At 52.5% G+C, this 20210-nt stretch overlaps 1 protein-coding gene across 1 annotated transcript in view; it reads right to left on the bottom strand.

The window, feature by feature from the left end:
* Window positions 1-20210, bottom strand: part of LOC131586330 (uncharacterized) — a gene marked incomplete at its 3' end in the record, with an annotated part of 381810 nt that overhangs the window by 237603 nt on the left and 123997 nt on the right. Inside the window, 1 exon segment of the mRNA XM_058853155.1 lies at window positions 9210-9797. Coding sequence (XP_058709138.1) covers window positions 9210-9797 — 588 coding nt within the window.

Here is a 20210-nt window from a genome sequence, read left to right as displayed (position 1 = left end):
TCCCTGCCCTCCCCAGGCTGCTGGGAGTGCCAGGAATCCAAAAAGTTCCCCGTTTTTATCTCCTCACTTTAGCATGCTGGGACCTCCCAATATCCCAAGGGGCATTTTCTTCTCAGCTTTGGAGTTTTTCATTCTCCAAACATCCCCCCCAAAAAACCCCAACCCAGGAACCCCCCAGGATATCTGGGCTGAGCTCCCCTTCCTCGGTCACCTGTGGGATGGGGGATGATGATCCCATGGGTGGGGGGCTGTGAACTCTGGGAGTGCTCGACCTCATGGTTCCTTCTACTTTCCCTGATCTTTATTTGTCCCTCCTCTTCCTCCTGCTCCTCCTCCCTAACTCCACCTTCTTCTTCTACTTCCATCCTTTCTCTCTCTCCTTCTTCATCCCTCCTCTTCCATCCCTCCTCCTCCTCCCCCAGGAGCAGTGACACCCTCAGTGCCCCGTTCCCGAACCCCTCACAGCCCACGGCAGGAGTGGGGATGGAGCCGGGACAGGTCGGGATGGGCAGCGCGGGGCTCTCCGCTGCTCCCACCCGCTGGGGACGGGGGGAACCCGGCCCGGGGAAAAGGAGAGGGAAACTGGGAAAATTGGGGGCTGCAGATCCAACCTGGGGCTGGCTGGGGACCCTGGCTGGGGACTGCCAGCCCTTGGGGCTGCTCTGGGGAGATGCGGGAGGGGGGAACACAGAGAGGGCTGGGGGATCCCAGGAGTGGCAGCACTGGCAGGGACTGGTTTGTACTGGGGTAACTGGAACCCTACTGGGGTAACTGGGAATGACTGGGAATGAGCACAAGCATGCTCTGGGCAGCTGGGATATACTGGGAGTGACTGTGACCATAACTGGGAACAGCTGGAATCACAGTGGGAGAAACTGGGAGTGAGTGGGACCATGCTGTGATGGACTGGGACTATTCCAGGGACAACTGGGATCATACTGGTAGGAACTGGGAAGAATTGCAACTATTCTGGGATCATACTCAACTGGGATCATACTGGGATCACAGTGGGAGCAGCTGGGTTCCTGCTGGCTGAGACTGGGATCCCACTGAGTGTCACTGGAATCATACTGGGATTGACTGGGAGTGGCTGGGAACAACTGGAATCATGCTGAGAGGAACTGGGAGGAGCTGGGAATGACTGGGAGCGTGCTGGGGCTGACTGGGATACACTGGGAGAGACAGGGAGTCCCAGGGATCACACTGGAGGCTACTGGGGTCATACTGGAACTGACAGGGAGCAACTGGGGGCCACTGGCCTCATACTGGGAGTGACTGGGATCAGACTGGGAGTTACTGCGATCATGCTGGGAGTGTGTAGAAAGCTGGAAAATTGGGGAAAAATGGGAAAAAAACCAGGATAAATTCAAGGAAAATGGAAGGGAAAATTCAGGGAAAAAACAGAAAAAATATCAGGATGAAATTCAAAAACATCAGGGAAAAATCAGGAAAAAATTGGGAAAAATTTGGGAAAAACAGGGGAAAATTTGATAAAAAATTGGAGAAAACCAGGAAAAATTTGGGGGAAAAAAAAGAGAAAACTCAAGGAAAAAAATGGGAAAAAATTGGGGAAAAATCAGGAAAAGACAGTGGAAAAAATCTGGGAAAAATCGGGAAAAATCAGGAGAAAATGGGGAAAAAATCAGGAAAAAATAGGAAAAGAAGAAAAATCATGAAAAACCAGGGAAATTTGGAAAAAATATTGGGGAAATCAGGAAAAAAACCTGGGAAAATCAGGAAAGAACTTGGAAAAATCAGGGAAAATCCAGAAAAGAAAGAGGAATAAAATCTGGAAAGAAATAGGATAAAACCCAGGAAAAATCAGGGATAAACTTGGGAAATTTGAGAAGAAATTGGGAAAAAGCTAGAAAAAATTTGGGAAAGTAAGAGAGAAGAATCAGGATAAAATGGGAAATACATGAAAAAAATTGTAAAAAATTGTGAGAAATGAGGGAAAATATCAGGACCAGAAAGCCAAAAAGACCCTGGGAAAATCAGGAAAAATCAGGAAAAAATTGGGAAAAATATTTGAAAAATGAAGGAAAAACCAGAAATATTTGAGAAAATTTGCAAAAAAATCAGGAAAATAATTGGGAAAAAATCAGAAAAAAAATGTGGAAAAAAAGGAAAAATCAGGGGAAAACCAGGGAAAAAACAGGAAAAGGATAAAAAAATCTGGAAAAATCTGAAAAAAACAATGAAAAAAATCAGGAAAAAATGGGGAAAACCAGAAAAATTAGGGAAAGGAAAAGGAAAAAATCAGGGGAAAAAATGGGATTAAAAACAGGAAAAAACACAAAAATCAAGGAAAAGTTTGAGAAAAAAAATGAAAAAATTTTGAAAAAAACCCCCACAAAAATAAAAAAAATAATGAAAAAAAATCGGGAAAAATCAAGAAAAAATCGGGACTATCAGGAAAAAGATTGAGAAAAAATTGGGTAAAATTGAGAAAAGAGAGGGAAGAAACCTGGGAAAAATCAGGAAAAATCAGTAAAAATTTAGGAAATACACGAAAAAATCAGGGACAAATTGTGAAAAAAAATGGGGAATAACCAGGAAGAAATGGTGAAAAGAAGAGGGAAAAATCCAGAAAAAGTGGGGGAAAATTAAGAAAAAAATTTAGGGAAAAAATTGGGAAGAAACAGGGAAAAATCAGGAAAAGAAAGAGGATGAAGACCGGGAAAAAAGTGGGAAAAAACAAGGAAAAAAGTCAAGGAAAAAATGAGTAAAAGGAAGCGGGGAAAAAATTTTTGGAAAAATGGAGAAAAAATTGGGAAAACGCCAGGAACTATCTAGGAAACAAACAGGAAAAAATCAGGAAAAATTAGGAAAAAAAGGGGATATACTGGGACAAATCAGAGAGAAAAATCAGGAAAAAAATTTGAAAAATATGTGAAAAAAATTGTGAGAAATGAGGAAAAAAAATCAGGAAAAGAAAAATGGAATAAAACCTGGAAGAAATCAGGGAAAAAAAGCAGAAAAAAAAAATTAAAAATATTGGGGAAAAATCAGGAAAAAAATGGGAAAAACAGGGGAAAAAATTGGGAAAAAAATGGGGAAAACCAGGAAAATCACGGAAACATTTGAGAAAAAGTTGGTGAAAAGACAGAAAATTTTGGGAAAAGAAGAGGGAAAAACCAGGAAAAACAAAAACATCAGGAAAAAACTGGGAAAAAACTGGGAAAATTTCAGGGAAAAATGAGGAAAAAATCAGGAAAAAATAAGAAAAAAAAAAATAGAGACAAAAATTGGGGAAAATAATGCAAAAAATCAGGAAAATAACAGGATGAAATCCCCCTATCTCATTTTTAAATGGAATTTTAGGAATTGCCTACCTGGGAGGTCGTAGAAGAATTTCCAGACCTGGGAATCCAGGGAGTGGGGAAAGGTGGAATTGCGGATGAGCTGCTCCAGATTTTTGGGAAGGTAGATGGCCTGGTCCTCTTCCAGCTTCCAGAATGTTTGGATGAATCCCACGCCTCCTTCTGGCTGGAAATCATGGAAAAATCATGGGAAAGCTGTGATTCAAATACATGGAGTTTTTCCCCCAAAGCACCCTTTTTTCCCGCCAATATTTCTATTTTTCCCCCCCAAAATATTAATTTTTGGGATACTTAAATGAGGAAGATTAGGGGGAAATAGGGAAAAGTAGGATGGAAATAGAGGAAAATTGGCAAAAAGTTGGGGAAAACTAGAAAAAAATGCAGGAAAAGAGAGAAAAATGGGAGGAAAAATAGGAGAAAAATGGGGGGAAATGGAGTGAAAATGGTAAAAAAAATAGGGGAAAAAGTGGGATAAAAATAGGGAAAAATGGGATGGAAATGGAGGAAAAATTGGGAAAAATGGGAGAGAAAAAATGGATGAAAATAAAGATAAAAAGATGGAAAAATGAGATAAAACCAGGATAAAAATGGGGGGAAAAATGGGGGAAACTTGGAGAAAAATGGGGGAAAAATGGGAATAAAAATGGTAAAAAAATGAAGAGAAAGTGGGAGAAAAATGGAATAGGGGAGAACATGGGGGAAAAATGAGGAAAAATGGAGCAAAAAGAGGGTAGAATAAAGAAATGCATAAAAATAGATTAATAATGGGAAAAAAATTGGGAAAATGTAGGAAAACAGAGGAAATTTGAGTAAAAATGGAAGAAAAATAAGAAAAAATTCAGAAAAATTGGGAAAAAATTGAGGAAAAATGAGATAAGAAAGGGGAAAATGCAGGAAAAATGAGAAAAATGGGGGAAAATGATATGAAAATAAGATAAAAATAAGGAAAAATAGAGCAAAAATAAGGAATAAATTGGGATAAAAATAATGAAAATTTCGGATAAACTGAATAAAAATGAGGGAAAATGGGATAAAATTGGGGGAAAATAGAGTAAAAATGAGTGAAAAAATGGAGATAACATTTGGGGAAAATGGAGACAAATTGAACTCTAATAGGGAATGACTGGAAGTGATTTGGCTCATCCTGCTGCCGAGGAAACTGAAACCACACGGGGGGAGCAACTGGGCTCATGCTGGGAGCAGCCACTGCCGGCACCGGGAGCCCCGAACCCCTTTCCCGGCCATGCCGGACCCGCATCCCCCCGGCCCCTTTGCCGGGGCTCTGCCGCCACCGCCACCGGGACCCCCCAAAAACACCTCCCGGGGACCCCCGGTGTCCCCCCGAGGAGCATCTGCGGCTTGGCTCTGGAGCCCTGCCATCCCCAAACATCCCCCCCAAAAACCCCAAACCCAGGGACCCCCGGGGTATTTGGGGCGTGCTCCCCCTCCCCGGGCACCTGCGGGATGGGGGGCGATGGTCCCGAAGGAGCTGCAGATCCAGAGAGCGGGGAGCGCACGTGGAGCCTCCTCTGCCTGCTCCAGCTCTTCCTCCTCCTGCTCCTCCTCTTCCTCCTCCTCTGTCCCTCCTCTTCCTCCTCCTCTGTCCCTCCTCTGTCCCTGGGCGTGGTTCGGAGCCCTCGGGTGAGCGGGGCCGGGCCGGGACACGATGGGAAAGGGCTGGGTCCCCCCCAAACCCAGCTGGGGGCAGCGGAGGTTTGGGGGGAACAATGGGAACGGGGCGGGACAGGGGAACAGGGGGAGGTGGGAGCACTGAGGGTCCCCCAGTTCACCCCAGGACCCCCAAGCCCCGTCCCAGCCCCCCCAGTTCCCCCCGCAGCCCCGGCTGAGGGGGGCTCAGCCCAGGAGCCGCCGTCGTTCGGGGCTCCCCCGAGTGCAGGAACGGGAAAGTTCCCGGCTCGGGGAGGCCCCAGCAGAGGAGGGGATCTTGTCCCTCTTCCAGGGCCTTTCAGGGTCTTCAGGCCGCTTTAAAGAGGAGTTTTTCTCTTTTTCAGGTTTTTTGGGGGGATCCCACCACTACAGGGTGTTTTTTCCTCCCCATTTTAGGGTGTTTGTGAGGCCGCAGCTCCACAAACCCCTTTTGAGGGGGGATCATGACGGCTTTAAGTGACATTTTTAGGGGTGTCCCCACCCCAAGCCCCTGTAGGGGATGTTTTTTAGGGGTGGGTTGTTTTGGAGAACCTGCTGGTGATGGAGATGGGGACCCCATGCCGGATATGAACCTTCTCAATGTCTGTATGGGGTTTTGCGGTTTTGGGGAGTTTTTGGAGCATCCAGGGCTGGGTTTGGGGTCAGGGGAGGTTGGGGTGTCCCCGGGGGGTTTGGGGATTCTCGGCAGGTTTGGGGGTACCTGGGCGATGCGGGTGGCAGTGCTGGGGACCCCGTGCCGGGTTTGAACCTTCTCACTGCGCACAGGCAGCGTCAGCGTGTTCAGGGAGATCCTGGGGGGCCCGGGGGGTCACCCCAAATCCCAGGGACCCCAAATGCTGAGGGACCCCCGAACTGCCCTCACCGCTGGATCTGCTGCAGGCAGGGGGGCACCAGCACTCGGCCCCCACCCTCCACCATCACAGGGGGGCTGTGGAAGAAATCTGGGGGTGCCCGGACAGGTCGGGTGGGACCCCCAAAGTCCCTGGGAAGGGGATACGGGGGGACTCCCAGGAATTCCCGTTGTGGGGGGATGAGGGGGGACCCAGGAAGAGTTTGGGGTGGATGGGTGGGTCATGGGGGGTCCGCCAGGATGGGTTTGGGGGGAACCGGATTGGAGCTCCCATGGCAGTGGGATAGGAAGATCTGCCCATGGAATTCCATGGGATTGGCATAGCAGTGAGATCCATCTACAGAATGGGACAGCAGCGGGATCCATCCGTGGAGGTCCCGTGGGAATCGGATGATGTCTGAGATCCATCCATGGAATTTCCATGGGAATTCAAACGTTCCCAAATTTTGCCCTCCCCGATCCCACATTCCCATTCCCATATTCCCATGGGAATTCTGCCTTCCCCACCTTTACACTCCAGCGCCTCCCGCCCATATCTGACATATTTCCGGAGACATTCCCTGCAGCTGTGAGCCAGGGAATTTGTTAATCCCTCAGCCTGGATCTCAGGGATCCCCATGGCGGTGCCACAGTTGCCATCGCAGCCCCACAGATCCCCCAGCCCCGGCTCCCCCCGCTCAGCCCCGCTCTGGCTGTGCCGCTGCTGCAGCATCTGCAGCTCCCGGCTGGCCCCGTGCCGGTGCCGCTCCTTGTGCCGGCTCTGGCTATCCCAATATCCCAGCCCCGGCTATCCCAATATCCCAGCCCCGGCTATCCCAATATCCCAGCCCTGGCTATCCCAATATCCCAGCCCTGGCTATCCCAATATCCCAGCCCTGGCTGTCCCAATATCCCAACCCTGGCTATCCCAATATCCCAGCTCTGGCTATCCCAATATCCCAGCCCTGGCTATCCCAATATCCCAGCTCTGGCTATCCCGATATCCCAGCCCTGGCTATCCCAATATCCCAGCTCTGGCTATCCCAATATCCCAGCCCTGGCTATCCCAATATCCCAGCCCTGGCTATCCCAAGATCCCGGCTCGGCTCCGGCCGCCATCCCCGGCGGCTGCGGCTCCGCCCGGCCCCGCTCGCTGCGGCGGCGCTGGAAGGGGATCCCAGCCAGGGACCCCATGGACATGGACTGCGGGAAGCCCGGGCCGGGCTCCGACAGCGCCGCGTGCAGGGAACGCAGGGAGAGGAGAACTGGGGGGACATTTGGAGATTTGGGATCGGGGGGGTCACGGCTGAAGGAAAGGGGGAACGGGGAGAGCCGGGAAGGGCATTTGGGGATGCCAGGACTGACAAGAGGGGAGGCTGGGGCTGGCTAGATGTGGCATGGCTGGAGTTCAGGGAGTTCCTGTACCCAGGAAAGGGAGCTCCAAGGGTCCCCGCTGTCCCCATTGCCGGGACAGGGCAGGGAAAGCCGGGATGGCTGGGAATAGGGGTCCCGGGTGTCCTCAGTGCTGAGGAAAGGAGGGGCTGGGTGCTGGCAGAGGCAGGAATAGGGGTCCAGGGGGTAAATGGGTCAAGGAGAAGGAGGCTCTGGGGGCTGCGAGAGGCGGGAGGGCCGGGAAAGGGGTGCAGGCTTTCCTGGTGCCGGATAAGGGGGTGCAGGGTGGGACCCACGGCCGGGAATGGGGGTTCGGTGGGATGGCGGCGCCCAGGAATGGGGGTTTAGGGGCCCCTCGGTGCTCCAGAATGGGCGATCAAAGAGTCCCGGTGCCGGGGGTCCCCCTCACCTCTCGCCGCCCCCCGGGAGCGCCCCCGGCCCCAGCGCTGGAGCCATCGCGCTGCTCCGCTGCAGCCCCGCCCACAGCCCCGGCCCCGCCCCCAGAGCCGCCTCCGGCCCCGCCATTGGCGCCGCTCTTTGTGGCACAAATGTCATACATGGCGAAATGATGTCATACAGCCATGCCATGATGTCACAGCCTTCTCTGTTATGTCACACAGTCCCCTCTATGATGCCATAGCTGCACATGACGTCACACAACAAACTCTGAGCTGTCACACAGCCCCTTTCTGACATCACAGCTGCTCTGGGGCTCCAGGACACAGCCACAGCGGTGCTGCTGTGACACAGCCCCCTCTGGGACATCCCACAGCCCGTGCCAGTGCTGAGCCCCTGGGAGCTCTGTCTGGGCCTGCTGGTGTCCCTGAGCTGCCCTGGTAGGGCCCCAGCCCTGCTGGGCTGTGCTCAGGAGCTGCTCCTGGCCAGAGCTGTCTCCCTGCTGTGGTCCGTTCCCATGGCAACATCTGCACCATTGTTATGGCCTGTTTCCATGGCAACCATCAGTAGCCCCCTGTTGCTATGGTCAGTCCCTTGGCAGCTCCATGGAGACCCCTGCCAGGGGTGGTTGCCATGGACACCAGCTCAGGCCTGGAGCCAGAGCCCGTTGCCATGGCAACCACTTGCAGTCCCATCCCCAGGCTCATGGGATCACAGAGCCACAGAATTGGCTGAGTTGGGAGGGACCCATGGGGATCCTCCAGTCCAACTGCTGGCCCTGCACAGGACACCCCAACAATCCCAGCCTGGGCCTGGCAGCGCTGGCCAAACGCTGCTGGAGCTCAGCCAGCCCTGGAGCTGGGAGCCTTCCCTGGGGAGCCTGTTCGGTGCCCCAGCAGCCTCGCGGGAAAAACCTTTTCCTCACATCCAACCTAAACCTGCCCGCCTCAGCTCCAGCCGCTCCCTCCACTCCTGTCCCTGGGCACCAGAGGGAAGAGGTTCCCACAGCCCCCAGCCAGGGACCCGCTCCCAAGGCTGCTGCCATGGCAACCAGGCCTGGCACCAGCTGGGATGCTCGGTTTCCATGGGCTGGGCTTCAGGAATGGCATTCCCCAATTTCCTGCTCCCGCTAAAACTGCATCGCTGCTCGCTTCCCTCCCACCTCCCATGGAAAGCAGAAAAGGCAAAGATCCCATGCTGGGATAAGAACAATTTATTGAGAACAGCAACGGGATAAGGAACAAACAGGAACAGAAACAATTTAGATAACAGAAGGGATAAGACAAATTATTTACAGGGAAAACTAAAACACCACTGAGTGTTTCTTCCTGACCATGTATTTCCTCCTGCCTGGAAAGGACACCCTTCTCCTCTGGTGAGAGAGAGGGAATCTTTTCCTGCCCCTGCCAATGCCCTGAGATGGGATTGAATATAATGATGGGGACATGGTCAGACTCTCACATTCCTTGATCCCACATCATGACATTGCCACGGGTAGGAAAAGGTACAGGTGTCTTCCCAGCATGGATCCCAGGGAACATGGATCACCAGGTCTCTTCCCAATGTGGATCCTCCAAGGGGGGATGAAGCTGGAGCAGTGCACAAAGCTCTTCCTGCACTTAGAGCACTCACAGGGCTTCCCTTACTGATGCCTCTGTTGGTGTCTGGTCAAGTTAGAGCTGACTGAGAAGCTCTTCCCACACTGGGGACACTCGTAGGGCCTCTCCCCAGTGTGGACACGTTTGTGGGTATTGAGGTGGGAGCTGCAGCTGAAGCTCTTCCCACATTCCCCACACTCATAGGGCCTCTCCCCAGTGTGGATGCGCCGGTGGGTGATGAGGTGGGAGTTCTGCTTGAATCCCGCCCCACAGTCAGGGCAGCGGAAGGGCCTCTCATCTGTGTGAATCCGCTGGTGCAGGAGGAGATTGGAGCTGCTGTGAAACCTCTTCCCGCACTCAGGACACTCGTAGGGCCTCTCCCCTGTGTGGCTACGCTGGTGGATGATGAGTTGAGAGCTCCACCTGAAGCTCTTCCCACACTGGGGACACTCATAGGGCCATTCCCCAGTGTGGATCATCTGGTGGCAGATCAGGCTGTTGCTCCGGCTGAAGCTCTTCCCACACTCCAAGCACTTGTAGGGCTTCTCCCCATCCTGAAGCTGCTCATGGACCACCAGGTCAGAGCCCCAGCTGGATCTCAGACCGCCTTCCTGGCACAGGGTGGGTCTTTCCTCCTCAGAGCACTCTAGGATGGGTGAGGAACCGCTCCTCCTGTGAGATCTCTGAAGCTTTTCCTTCCTCCTTGACTCCTGTGCTGTGGAGCTGCTCAAAACGGCCTCTTCCATGAGGTTCTGCTGCAGGGATTTCTCCTCCCTGTTCTCCATCCTCAGCTCCTTGCCTGGGGGAGGAAGGACAAGGAGAGGATGGGATTTGCCTCCGTGCCAGAGGGAAGGGGAAGGAGATCCCCCCAGTGCGTCCCCGGCAGGACGGCGTCGGCAGCGGGGTTGTCCTGCAGCCGGGGCCATGCTGGGCTGGGAGATGGAGCAGGAGAGAGGGGGAAAGGGGCACTGACTTCCTCCTCACCTGCCTGGGTGTCCCGGGGCATCTTCCTCTTCCTTGCAGCCTTCTTATCCATACAGCCAAGGTTTGGGAATGGGAAATCCTGGTTTGGGAGAAAACAAGGAATGAGCAACAATCAGTTTGAAGGTCCATTTTTCCAAGTCCATCTCTAGAAGTCACCGGATATCTGGTGTGTATTGGTTTGAAAGGAAAGGTGTTTCCTAAGGAAGGCAGAAATCTCCACTGAAATTGATAAAAATGTAAACAACCCACCCCCTCTGAATTTTTATAATCTTGATATCAAAGTGCTCTCAAATAAAGATATATGAATAGAAATAATAATTCTTTATTAAAGAAATTAAAATGAAAATGCAGCAGTACAAAAAACAAGAACAACAACAACAAAAAATAAAAAAAAAAAACCCAGAAACAACCCACTGACAGAGTCAGAATACAACCTTACATCCCATTGGTCAGGGTTTTGGAAGCACTCCGATTAAAAAGTGGCTGCACTCCTCCTGGAGTGACTGATGTGGTTCTGTTTAAGCAATGATCCCGTAGAAGATTGTAGCTTACCTCTGAAGTTCTGGTGCTGTAGATGGGTCCAGTCTCTCCTCTGGGAATCCAGTGGAGAAAGACTCCCTGTGGTGTTCTGATTCTCAGATTATATCCAGTCAGGAATGCTTGGCTCCTCCCCCTGGGTGGAGCATCTCACAATGGGATGATGTCATTTTATCAGTCCTGCAGTGAGACTCAATGGCCCATTAACAGAAGATATCCCCCTGGAGGGAGGATGGGTGGTGGAAGAGATAAAGAACACTGCCCCACCTGGTTTTAACAGCTGGCCCATTAACAGAAGACATCCCCCAGTTCTGAGGGATGGGTGATGAAAGAGATAAAGAAAACTGCTTTACCAGGTTTTAACAGATGGTGAAGAATACTTTTGGTTACATCTTGCATTTCAGCCCAAGACATGGGGTCCATAAAAACCTCCCAATCACCAAGATTCAGCCCTGGAAATGCCTCCCAGGACTTCCCCATGTCTGTTCTCTCCCCTTTGGTGTTCAGGGGTTCCTCCCTGTCCCAGCTGCTGGGGGTCCGGCTTGTACTGGGGGTCCCCTGTGTATTCAGTCCCTGACCTCTTCTGGCTGCTGGGAGTGCCAGGAATCCAAAAATTTTCCCCCATTTCCATCTCTCCACTAAGGGATGCTGGGACCCCACAGTATCCCCCAAGGGGCATTTTCCACTCAGCTTTGGAGTTCTTCATTTTTCAGACATCCCTCCCAGAAAACCCAACCCAGGGATCCCCCGGGATATCTGGGCTGAGCTCCTTCTGTCCGGTCACTTGTGGGATTGGGGGTGATGATCCCATGGGTGGGAGGCTGTGATTTCAGGGGGTGCTCGACCTGGTGGTTGTTTCTTTCTTTCCCTGATCCTCCTTTGTCCCTCTTTCAGGCTGAAGAAGCTGCTCAAGGAGTCAGAAGCAAAACTCCAAGTCCCTTGGAGCTTCAATCGGCCCCACTGAGGGCAGGGACTGCCAAAGGCTCCCCAGGGAATGGTGAGAGCAGATCCTGGAGGCCAGGATTGCCGGGAGCCAAAGGCTCTGAGCAGGGAACTGCAATGCTGAGCCAGCCCTGGCTGGGTTGGAGGAAGCAGAAAGGCCAAGCCCTGAGCCCAGGCCTGGCACAGCAGGGCCTGTCCCTCACGGGTGGCTCGGGGCTCTTTGTGGGGCAGTGGGATGTGAGGGGCAGCAAGGACAAATGCCATAAACCTGTGTGACACTCCAGATCCTTATGGAACCAAGAGGCCAGTGTGACACTGTGGTAAGTTGTGGAACCACGGGGATCATTGTGGCACTCTTGGGCCCATGGAACCAAGGGGACAGTGGGACACTGTTAGGTCTCATGGAAACAAGAGGTCACTGTGAGCCTGCAGGGCTGTAACACCCCAGAACACTTCAATGCTGGTGGTAACCAAAGGTTCCTGTGCTTGAATTTGGTGCACAGGAGAAACACCCACCAGATCTTCTCAACATGGACAGATGCAAAGAATATTCTTGGTAGGAAGGGACCCACAAGGACCATCAAGTCCAACTCTTAAGTGAATGGCCTGAAAGGATTGAACCCACAGCCTTGCTGATACTGGCACCATGGTCTGACCAACTGAGCTAAGAGGTCAAAATGACACAAAATTGAACTGGCAAAATATAGACAATCAAGGAACTATGGCAAAGGGTTTAATACAACATCCAATTGAACATAAAGCTCTTACCATAGCATTAACTTTGCAAGCTTAGCTCCTTTAACCCAAAAGTGTTAACCCTTAAGATTTTGGGAAACATTAATATATCCAAAAATGTTCCAGGTACGTAAGAGAAGAAGGAGAATAAAAGGAGACCAGAAAGACAGAAGATCTACAGAAAAATACTTCCCAGATGATCCCAGTCACTCTCACTGCAATTGCAGTCATTCCCATGAATGAGCTGTTGCACCCAGTCACCCCCAGTATGGTTCCAGTCACTCCCAGATCCTCCCAGTATGATTCCAGTCATGGCCAGAGTGACTCCCTGTCACTCCCAGGATGGGCCCAGTTGCTCCCAGTCACCTGCAGTATGGTTCCAGTCACAGCCAGCACCTTTCCATTCCCTCCCAGCTAATTCCACTAGGATCCTTGTATGTCCCCAGCATGGGCACAGCTGCTCCCAGGATTATCTTGTGTGTTTCCAGTTGCTCCCATTTACCTGTGGGACTGTGGTATCAGTCTCTCCCAGTCTATCCCAGTTCTTCCTACTCACTCCTCAGGTGCTTCCAGCGTGATCCCAGTTGCTCCCAGCCACTCCCAGTCACTCTGAGTGCAGTCCCAGTTGCTGCTGGTATGGTCCCAGTCCTTCCATACATGGCCCAGCTGCTCCCAGTTGCTCCCAGTAGGATGCCAGTTGACCTCAGCGTGGTTCCAGTCACTCCCTGTTCCTCTCAGTGTGATCCCAGTTGCACCCAGTTGCCCCCAGTACAGTCCCAGTCCCTCCACAGATTATCCCAGCTGCTCCCAGCACAGTCCCAGTCATGCCCAGTTGCCCCCAGTGCAGACCCAGTCACTCCCAGTTGTTCCCAGTTGTCCCCAGCATGGTTCCCATTGTTCCCAGTGTGTTCCCAGTCATCCCCAGGATGGTCACAGATATTCCCAGTATATCCCAGTTGCCCTCAGCATGTCCATAGCCATTCCCAGACACTCCCAGTAATCCCAGTCAGGTGCTTGTTATCCCAGTATGATCTCACGCCCAGTATATCCCAGTGGAGCTGGGATTCACTGCCTGAATTTACAGCCCCCCATCTGTGGGATCATTACCCCCCATCCCACAGGTGACCAGGGAGGGGGATCTTGGCCCAGATATCCTGGGAGGGTCCCTGGGTTGGGTTTTTGAGCGTGATGATTGGAGAATGAAGAACTCCCAAAGCTGAGTGGAAAATGCCCTTTGGGGGACATTTGAGGTTCCCAGTGGCAGCTCCTGGCAGAGGCAGCCTGGAGGAGCAGAGTCCTGTGTCCCCCAGGACACCAAAATTGGGAGCCCAGAGAGGGGGAGCGCCACAATTCGCGGGAGCCTCAATTGCCTGGAGAGGGGCAGGGGGCTCTCAGTGGACCCCCTGCAACCCCAAGAAGGGAATAAGGGGAGCAGGGACCCTGGGACCCCAAAATCTTTCAGCATTCCTAAGTGGGGAGATGGAAATGGGGGAACTGTTTAGATTCCTGGCACTCCCAGTAGCCTGGGCAGGGCAGGGACCGAGTAGATGGGGGACCCCCAGTACAAGAGTGACTCCCAGGAGCTGGGACAGGGGGGAAACCCTGAACACCAAAAGGGAGAGAACAGAGATAGGGAAATCCTGCGTGGCCTTTTTAGGGCTGAATTTTGGTGGTGTAAAAGTTTTATGGACCCCATGTCTTAGGTTGCAATGCAAGATGTAACCAAAAGTATGTATTCTATCACCATCTGTTAAAACCTGGTAGAGCAGTTTTCTTTATCTATTTCATGACCCATCCCTGGGGGATGTCTTCTGTTAATGGGCCAGCTGTTAAAACCAGGTGGGGCAGTGTTCTTTATCTCTTCCACCACCCATCCTCCCTCCAGGGGGATATCTTCTGTTAATGGGCCATTGAGCCTCACTGCAGGACTGATAAAATGACATCATCCCATTGTGAGATGCTCCACCCAGGGGGAGGAGCCAAGCATTCCTGCCTGGATATAATCTGAGAATCTAAACACCACAGGCAGCCTTTCTCCACTGGATTCCCAGAGGACAGACCAGACCCATCTACAGCACCAGAACTTCAGAGGTAAGCTACAATCTTCTATTGCTTCAACAGAACCACATCTGTCACTGCAGGAGGACTGCAGCCACCATTTAATCGGACTACTTCCAAAAGGATGACCAATGGGGTGTAAGGTTGTATTCTGACTCTGACAGTAGGTTGTTATTTTTTTGTTGTTGTTGTTTGGATTTTTTTGTACCTCTGCATTTTCATTTTTCTTTCTTAAGTAAAGAACTATTATTCCTATTCCTATATCTTTATTTGAGAGCACTTTGATATCAAGATTATTATAATTCAGAGGGGATTGTTGCTTACATTTTTATCCATTTCAATGGAGGTTTATGTTTTTTTTAGCAAACACCTTTCCTTTCACACCAAGACATTCCAGATGCCCGAGTGCCTTCTAGAGAGGGACTTGGGCAGAGGGACCTTCAAAGAAAATATGCTCATTCCATGTTTTTTCCCAAACCAGGATTTCTTAATCCCAAACCTTGGCTGGATGGAGAAGGAGGCTGTGAGGAAGAGGAAAATGCCCCTGGACGCCCAGGCAGGTGAGGAGGAAGTCAGTGCCCCTTTCCCCCTCTCTCCTGCTCCATCTCCCAGCCCAGCATGGCCCCCGGCTGCAGGACAACCCCGCTGCCGACGCCGTCCTGCCGGGGACACACTGGGGGGATCTCCTTCCCCTTCCCTCTGGCACGGAGGCAAATCCCATCCTCTCCTTGTCCTTCCTCCCCCAGACAAGGAGCTGAGGATGGAAACCAGGGAGGACAAATCGCCACAGCAGAACCTCATGGAAGAGCCTGATTTGAGCAGTACCGGGGCACAGGAATCCAATAAGAAGGAAAATCCCTGGAGATCCCGCAGGAGGAGGGGCTCCAAACCCATCCCAGGGTGCTCTGAGGAGGAAAGACCCACCCTGTGCCGGGAAGGCGGCCGGAGATCCAGTCGGGGCTCTGAGCAGGTGGTCCATGAGCAGGTTCAGGATGGGGAGAAGCCCTACAAGTGCTTGGACTGTGGGAAGAGCTTCAGCCGGAGCAACCGCCTGATCTGCCACCAGATGATCCACACTGGGGAATGGGCCTACGAGTGTGGGCAATGTGGGAAGGGCTTCAGCTGCAACTCTCAACTTGTCATTCACCAGCGCATCCACACTGGGGAGAGGCCCTACGAGTGTGGTGAGTGTGGGAAGAGGTTTCAGAGCAGCTCCACTCTTCTCAGGCACCAGCGGATTCACACGGATGAGAGGCCCTTCCGCTGTCCCGACTGTGGGGAGGGCTTCAAGCACAACTTTACCCTCGTCAGGCACCGGCGCATTCACACTGGGGAGAGGCCCTACGAGTGTGGGGAATGTGGGAAGAGCTTCAGCTGCAGCTCCAGCCTCATTACCCACAAACGTGTCCACACTGGGGAGAGGCCCTACGAGTGTCCCAAGTGCAGGAAGAGCTTCTCAGACAGGTCTAACTTGACCAGACACCAACGGAGGCACCACTAAGGGAAGCCCTGCGAGTGCCCCAAGTACAGGAAGAGCTTTGTGCCCTGCTCCAGCTTCATCCCCCCTTGGAGGACCTAGGTTAGGAAGAGACCTGGTGATCCATGTTCCCTGGGATCCATGCTGGGAAGACACCTGTACCTTTTCCTGCCCATGGCAATGTCATGATGTGAGATCAAAGAATGTGAGAGTCTGATCATGGCCCTGTCATTATATTCAATCCCATCTCAGGTCATTGCCAGGGGCAGGAAAAGGACTCCCTCTCTATCACCAGAGAAGGGTGTCCTTTCTTTGCAGGAGGAAATACGTGGCCAGGAAGAAACAGTCAGTGGTGTTTTAGTTTTCCCTGTGAATAGATTGTCTTATCCCTTCTGTTATCTAAATTGTTTCTGTTCCTGTTTGTTCCTTATCCCGTTGCTCTTCTCAATAAATTGTTCTTATCCCAGCATGGGATCTTTGCCTTTTGTGCTTTCCATGGGAAGTGGGAGGGAAGAGAGCGGCAGCACGGTTTCAGCGGGAGCAGGAAATTGGAAAATCCCATTCCTGAAGCCCAGCCCGTGGAAACCGAGCATCCCAGCTGGTGCCAGGCCTGGTTGCCATGGCAGCAGCCTTGGGAGCGGGTCCCTGGCTGGGGGCTGTGGGAACCTCTTCCCTCTGGTGCCCAGGGACGGGAGTGGAGGGAGCGGCTGGAGCTGAGGCGGGCAGGTTTAGGCTGGATGTGAGGAAAAGGTTTTTCCCGCGAGGCTGCTGGGGCACTGAACAGGCTCCCCAGGGAAGGCTCCCAGCTCCAGGGCTGGCTGAGCTCCAGCAGCGTTTGGCCAGCGCTGCCAGGCCCAGGCTGGGATTGTTGGGGTGTCCTGTGCAGGGCCAGCAGTTGGACTGGAGGATCCCCATGGGTCCCTCCCAACTCAGCCAATTCTGTGGCTCTGTGATCCCATGAGCCTGGGGATGGGACTGCAAATGGTTGCCATGGCAATGGGCCCTGGCTCCAGGCCTGAGCTGGTGTCCATGGCAACCACCCCTGGCATGGGGTCTCCATGGAGCTGCCAAGGGACTGACCATAGCAACAGGGGCTGTAATGGTTGCCATGGAAACAGACCATAGCAAAAGGTCATGGTGATGGTTGCCTATCCAGCATCAGATTTGTTACAGGCTCTCAGAGGGGCTCCATGGGGACATTCCAAGAGTCTCCAGGCTGTTCAAGAGCTGGAATGTTACAGGCAGAGACAGGGGCTCCACAGAGACCTCACAGGGGTTTCTGGGGATGCTGAAGAGCCGTGTGGTCAGACGCAGTCCCAGCAATTCCATGGTGACATCCCAGGGGACCTTGGGCTGCAAAGGCACCGCTCTGTCACAGGCACTCCCGAGGGCTCCATGGTGACATCCCAGGAGTCCCCAGGCTGCCAAAGAGCCGGGATGTCACAGACACTCCCAGGGCTTCCTGTCATGGGCAGAGTGGGAGCTTCAGGCAAAAGCTTTATTTCTTTATTGGAGAAACTCCAGCTGTGTCATGAGGTGGAGAAATGACACCCAACAGCCACCATGGATCCTCAAACCCTTCCAGGTCACCTAGACTTTTAAATTCTTTCTAAGAGAGAAGACTGAAAGCAGATGGATTCAATCCCAGCCCCAGACTTTGTCAAAGGTTTATGTGTAAATATTGGACAGCTGGAACTGAACCGTAATGCAATTTGTCTCACAGGATTAACAGCGGAATACCAGATATATTTATACTAATACAATTGTGACTGATTCTGAAGATGATTAGACAGATTTATGTACACCACAGAGTAAATAAAGAAAAAGAGTTATTTACTCAACAGTAAAGGAGCTATAACAATTATTAGACTATAGTGCTCTAGGAAGCAATTTTGAAGCAAACAGGGCCTTGCTGGAGTTGTTTGAGCCCATTCCAGGCACAGCCTCCTGCTCCAGCAGGAACTGCCTTTCCTGTGCCATGGCCAGGGCAGATCCTGCTGCAGGAAAAGCCCCAGGCCAGCCCCAATCCAGGGAAGGGCTCGAGCACAAGTGCAGAGTGCCGTGCTGGGAGCTGTGCCAGGGACAGCCTGAGGCACCAAAGGCACCTTGGCAGCAGCAGCTGCTTCCAGGCCATGGCCAGAAAGCTCCCTTGGCACCCCGGCCTGGTGGCCAGCACTGCAGAGCTGCTGCTTCAGGGCTCATTTCTGGCTGGGCTCTGAAAAGCCACTGCTGCTCCAGGAGCCTGACTGGGAAGCAATTGGCCCCAGCACCCTGGGGATGATATAATAATGAAACAACTCTTCATGGCAGCAGAGACAAGGCAGGGGCAGAGGAAAAAGGAGAGCCAGGCCCAGGGGACATGGCTGCAATGGTGATGGCTGTGAGGTCAGTGCCACTGCAGCAGCCTGGCTGGCCCTCAGAAGACATTCTGGCCTGGAGGGTTTTGAGGGCACCCAGCACATCAGAGAACACACACAACAGGAATTCCATCCTTGGGGAGGGGAAGGGGCTTTCACTGTGTCAGGCTGCACAGAGCTCCTACTCTGGGAGCAGTCCTGGCATTCGGCATCCATTTCTCTGGAAAAGCAGTTGCAGTTTTGTGCCACTCTCATTGTAAAATATTTCCTCCTTTTAACAAATCCAAATTTACTCTAGTTCACTTTAAAGATAGTCATCCTTGTTCTGTCACTGCAAGATTTCTGAGAAAATAACTTTGACCAGTGTTTCCATTTTCACAGACCATGGAGAAGGCCCAAAAATCTCTCAGGATCAGGTTTGGAGGCCTCATCACATAAGCAGCAGGAAGAGGCTGAAGGCTCTGTGCTGTGCAGCTGAAAGGCCCTGCCAGAGGCAACTTGTGCAGCCCTTTGGCCATGGCTGCTGGCCCTGGGCCTGAGGCCAGCAGGGGACAAGTGACCCTGGCAGCCCTGGGGCCTCATTGCCTCCTTGTCCCTGCTCAGCAGCCTGGCAGGGGCCGCCCCATGGTGCTGCCCTTGGCATTGCACATCCCCACATGCCAGTGCCCCGGGAAGAGCCCTGAGCAATGAGGGAGGGACAGCATCTGCCTTGCCAGGGGCTGGGGCTCAGCCCTTGGCCCTTGGCATTCCTAAAACACATCCAGCTTTGCTCAGCACCACAGACACCTTTCCCTTGCTTGTCCCCAGCTGCCATCAGGGCCTCCAGTCTTCTGCTCTACCTGGAACCTGGGGACGCTTTCTCACTCGTGTCTCTCATTTCAACTACAAGAAACTTCAGTGTTTCCATCTGACTTGGAGCTCTTGAGAAGTTTCTGGAGCACACTCTGAGGGACTGAGTGTGATGCCAAGAGCTCCAAAGGCCCGAGAGGGTGATGAAAGTGCTGGTGCTGTGTCTGTGCTGCTGAGCTGGGCCGGGCTCCTGGCCCAGAGGCAGCTCCTGGCAAGGGCAGCGCTGCAGAGAGACAGCTCTGGCCAGGAGCAGCTCCTGAGCACAGCCCAGCAGGGCTGGGGCCCTGCCAGGGCAGCTCAGGGACACCAGCAGGCCCAGACAGAGCTCCCAGGGGCTCAGCACTGGCAGGGGCTGTGGGATGTGCCAGAGGGGGCTGTGTCACAGCAGCACCTCTGTGGCTGTGTCCTGGAGCCCCAGAGCACCTGTGATGTCAGAAAGGGGCTGTGTGACAGTTCAGAGTGGGTTGTGTGAGGTCACAGATGGGGCTGTGACATCACAGAGTTTGTTGTATGAGGTCACTGAGCAGCTACAGCATCATAGAGGGGACTGTGTGACATCAGAAAGCAGGGTGTGGCATCACAGTGTGGGCTGGGTGATATCACTTAGTGGGCTGTGACATCACAGAGAGGACTATGACATCAGAGGTTGAATGCATGACATCACAGAGTGGGTTGTGACATCACAGAGTTTCTGTATGACATCACAGAGCCACCACAGGGTGGGCTGTGACATTACTGAGTGGGCTGTGAGGTCACAGAGCAGACACCACAATCCCAGAGGGCAGCTCTGTGACATCAGACAGCAGATTGACATCACAGAGCAGCTGTGTGACATCAGAGAGAAGAGTGTGTGATGTCAGAGAGAAGGCTGTGACATCAGAGAGTAGGTTCTGTTATCTCAGAGGGGCTGGGACATCACAGTCCAGACTGGGACATCACAGAATGGCTGTGGGACATCCCAAGGTCTGTGGGGCATGGGACAGCAGGACAGGGAACCCCCGGCAGCGTCCCTGTGTCCCCCAGGGCCAGAGCCTGGGCCAGGATTCCTTCACCCTGTCACCAACG

Source organism: Poecile atricapillus, chromosome 19, assembly GCF_030490865.1.
Source record: "Poecile atricapillus isolate bPoeAtr1 chromosome 19, bPoeAtr1.hap1, whole genome shotgun sequence".
Classification (NCBI taxonomy): Eukaryota; Metazoa; Chordata; class Aves; order Passeriformes; family Paridae; genus Poecile; species Poecile atricapillus.
Note: the sequence above shows the minus strand (reverse complement) of the source record. Positions and strands in the feature narration are given on the sequence as shown.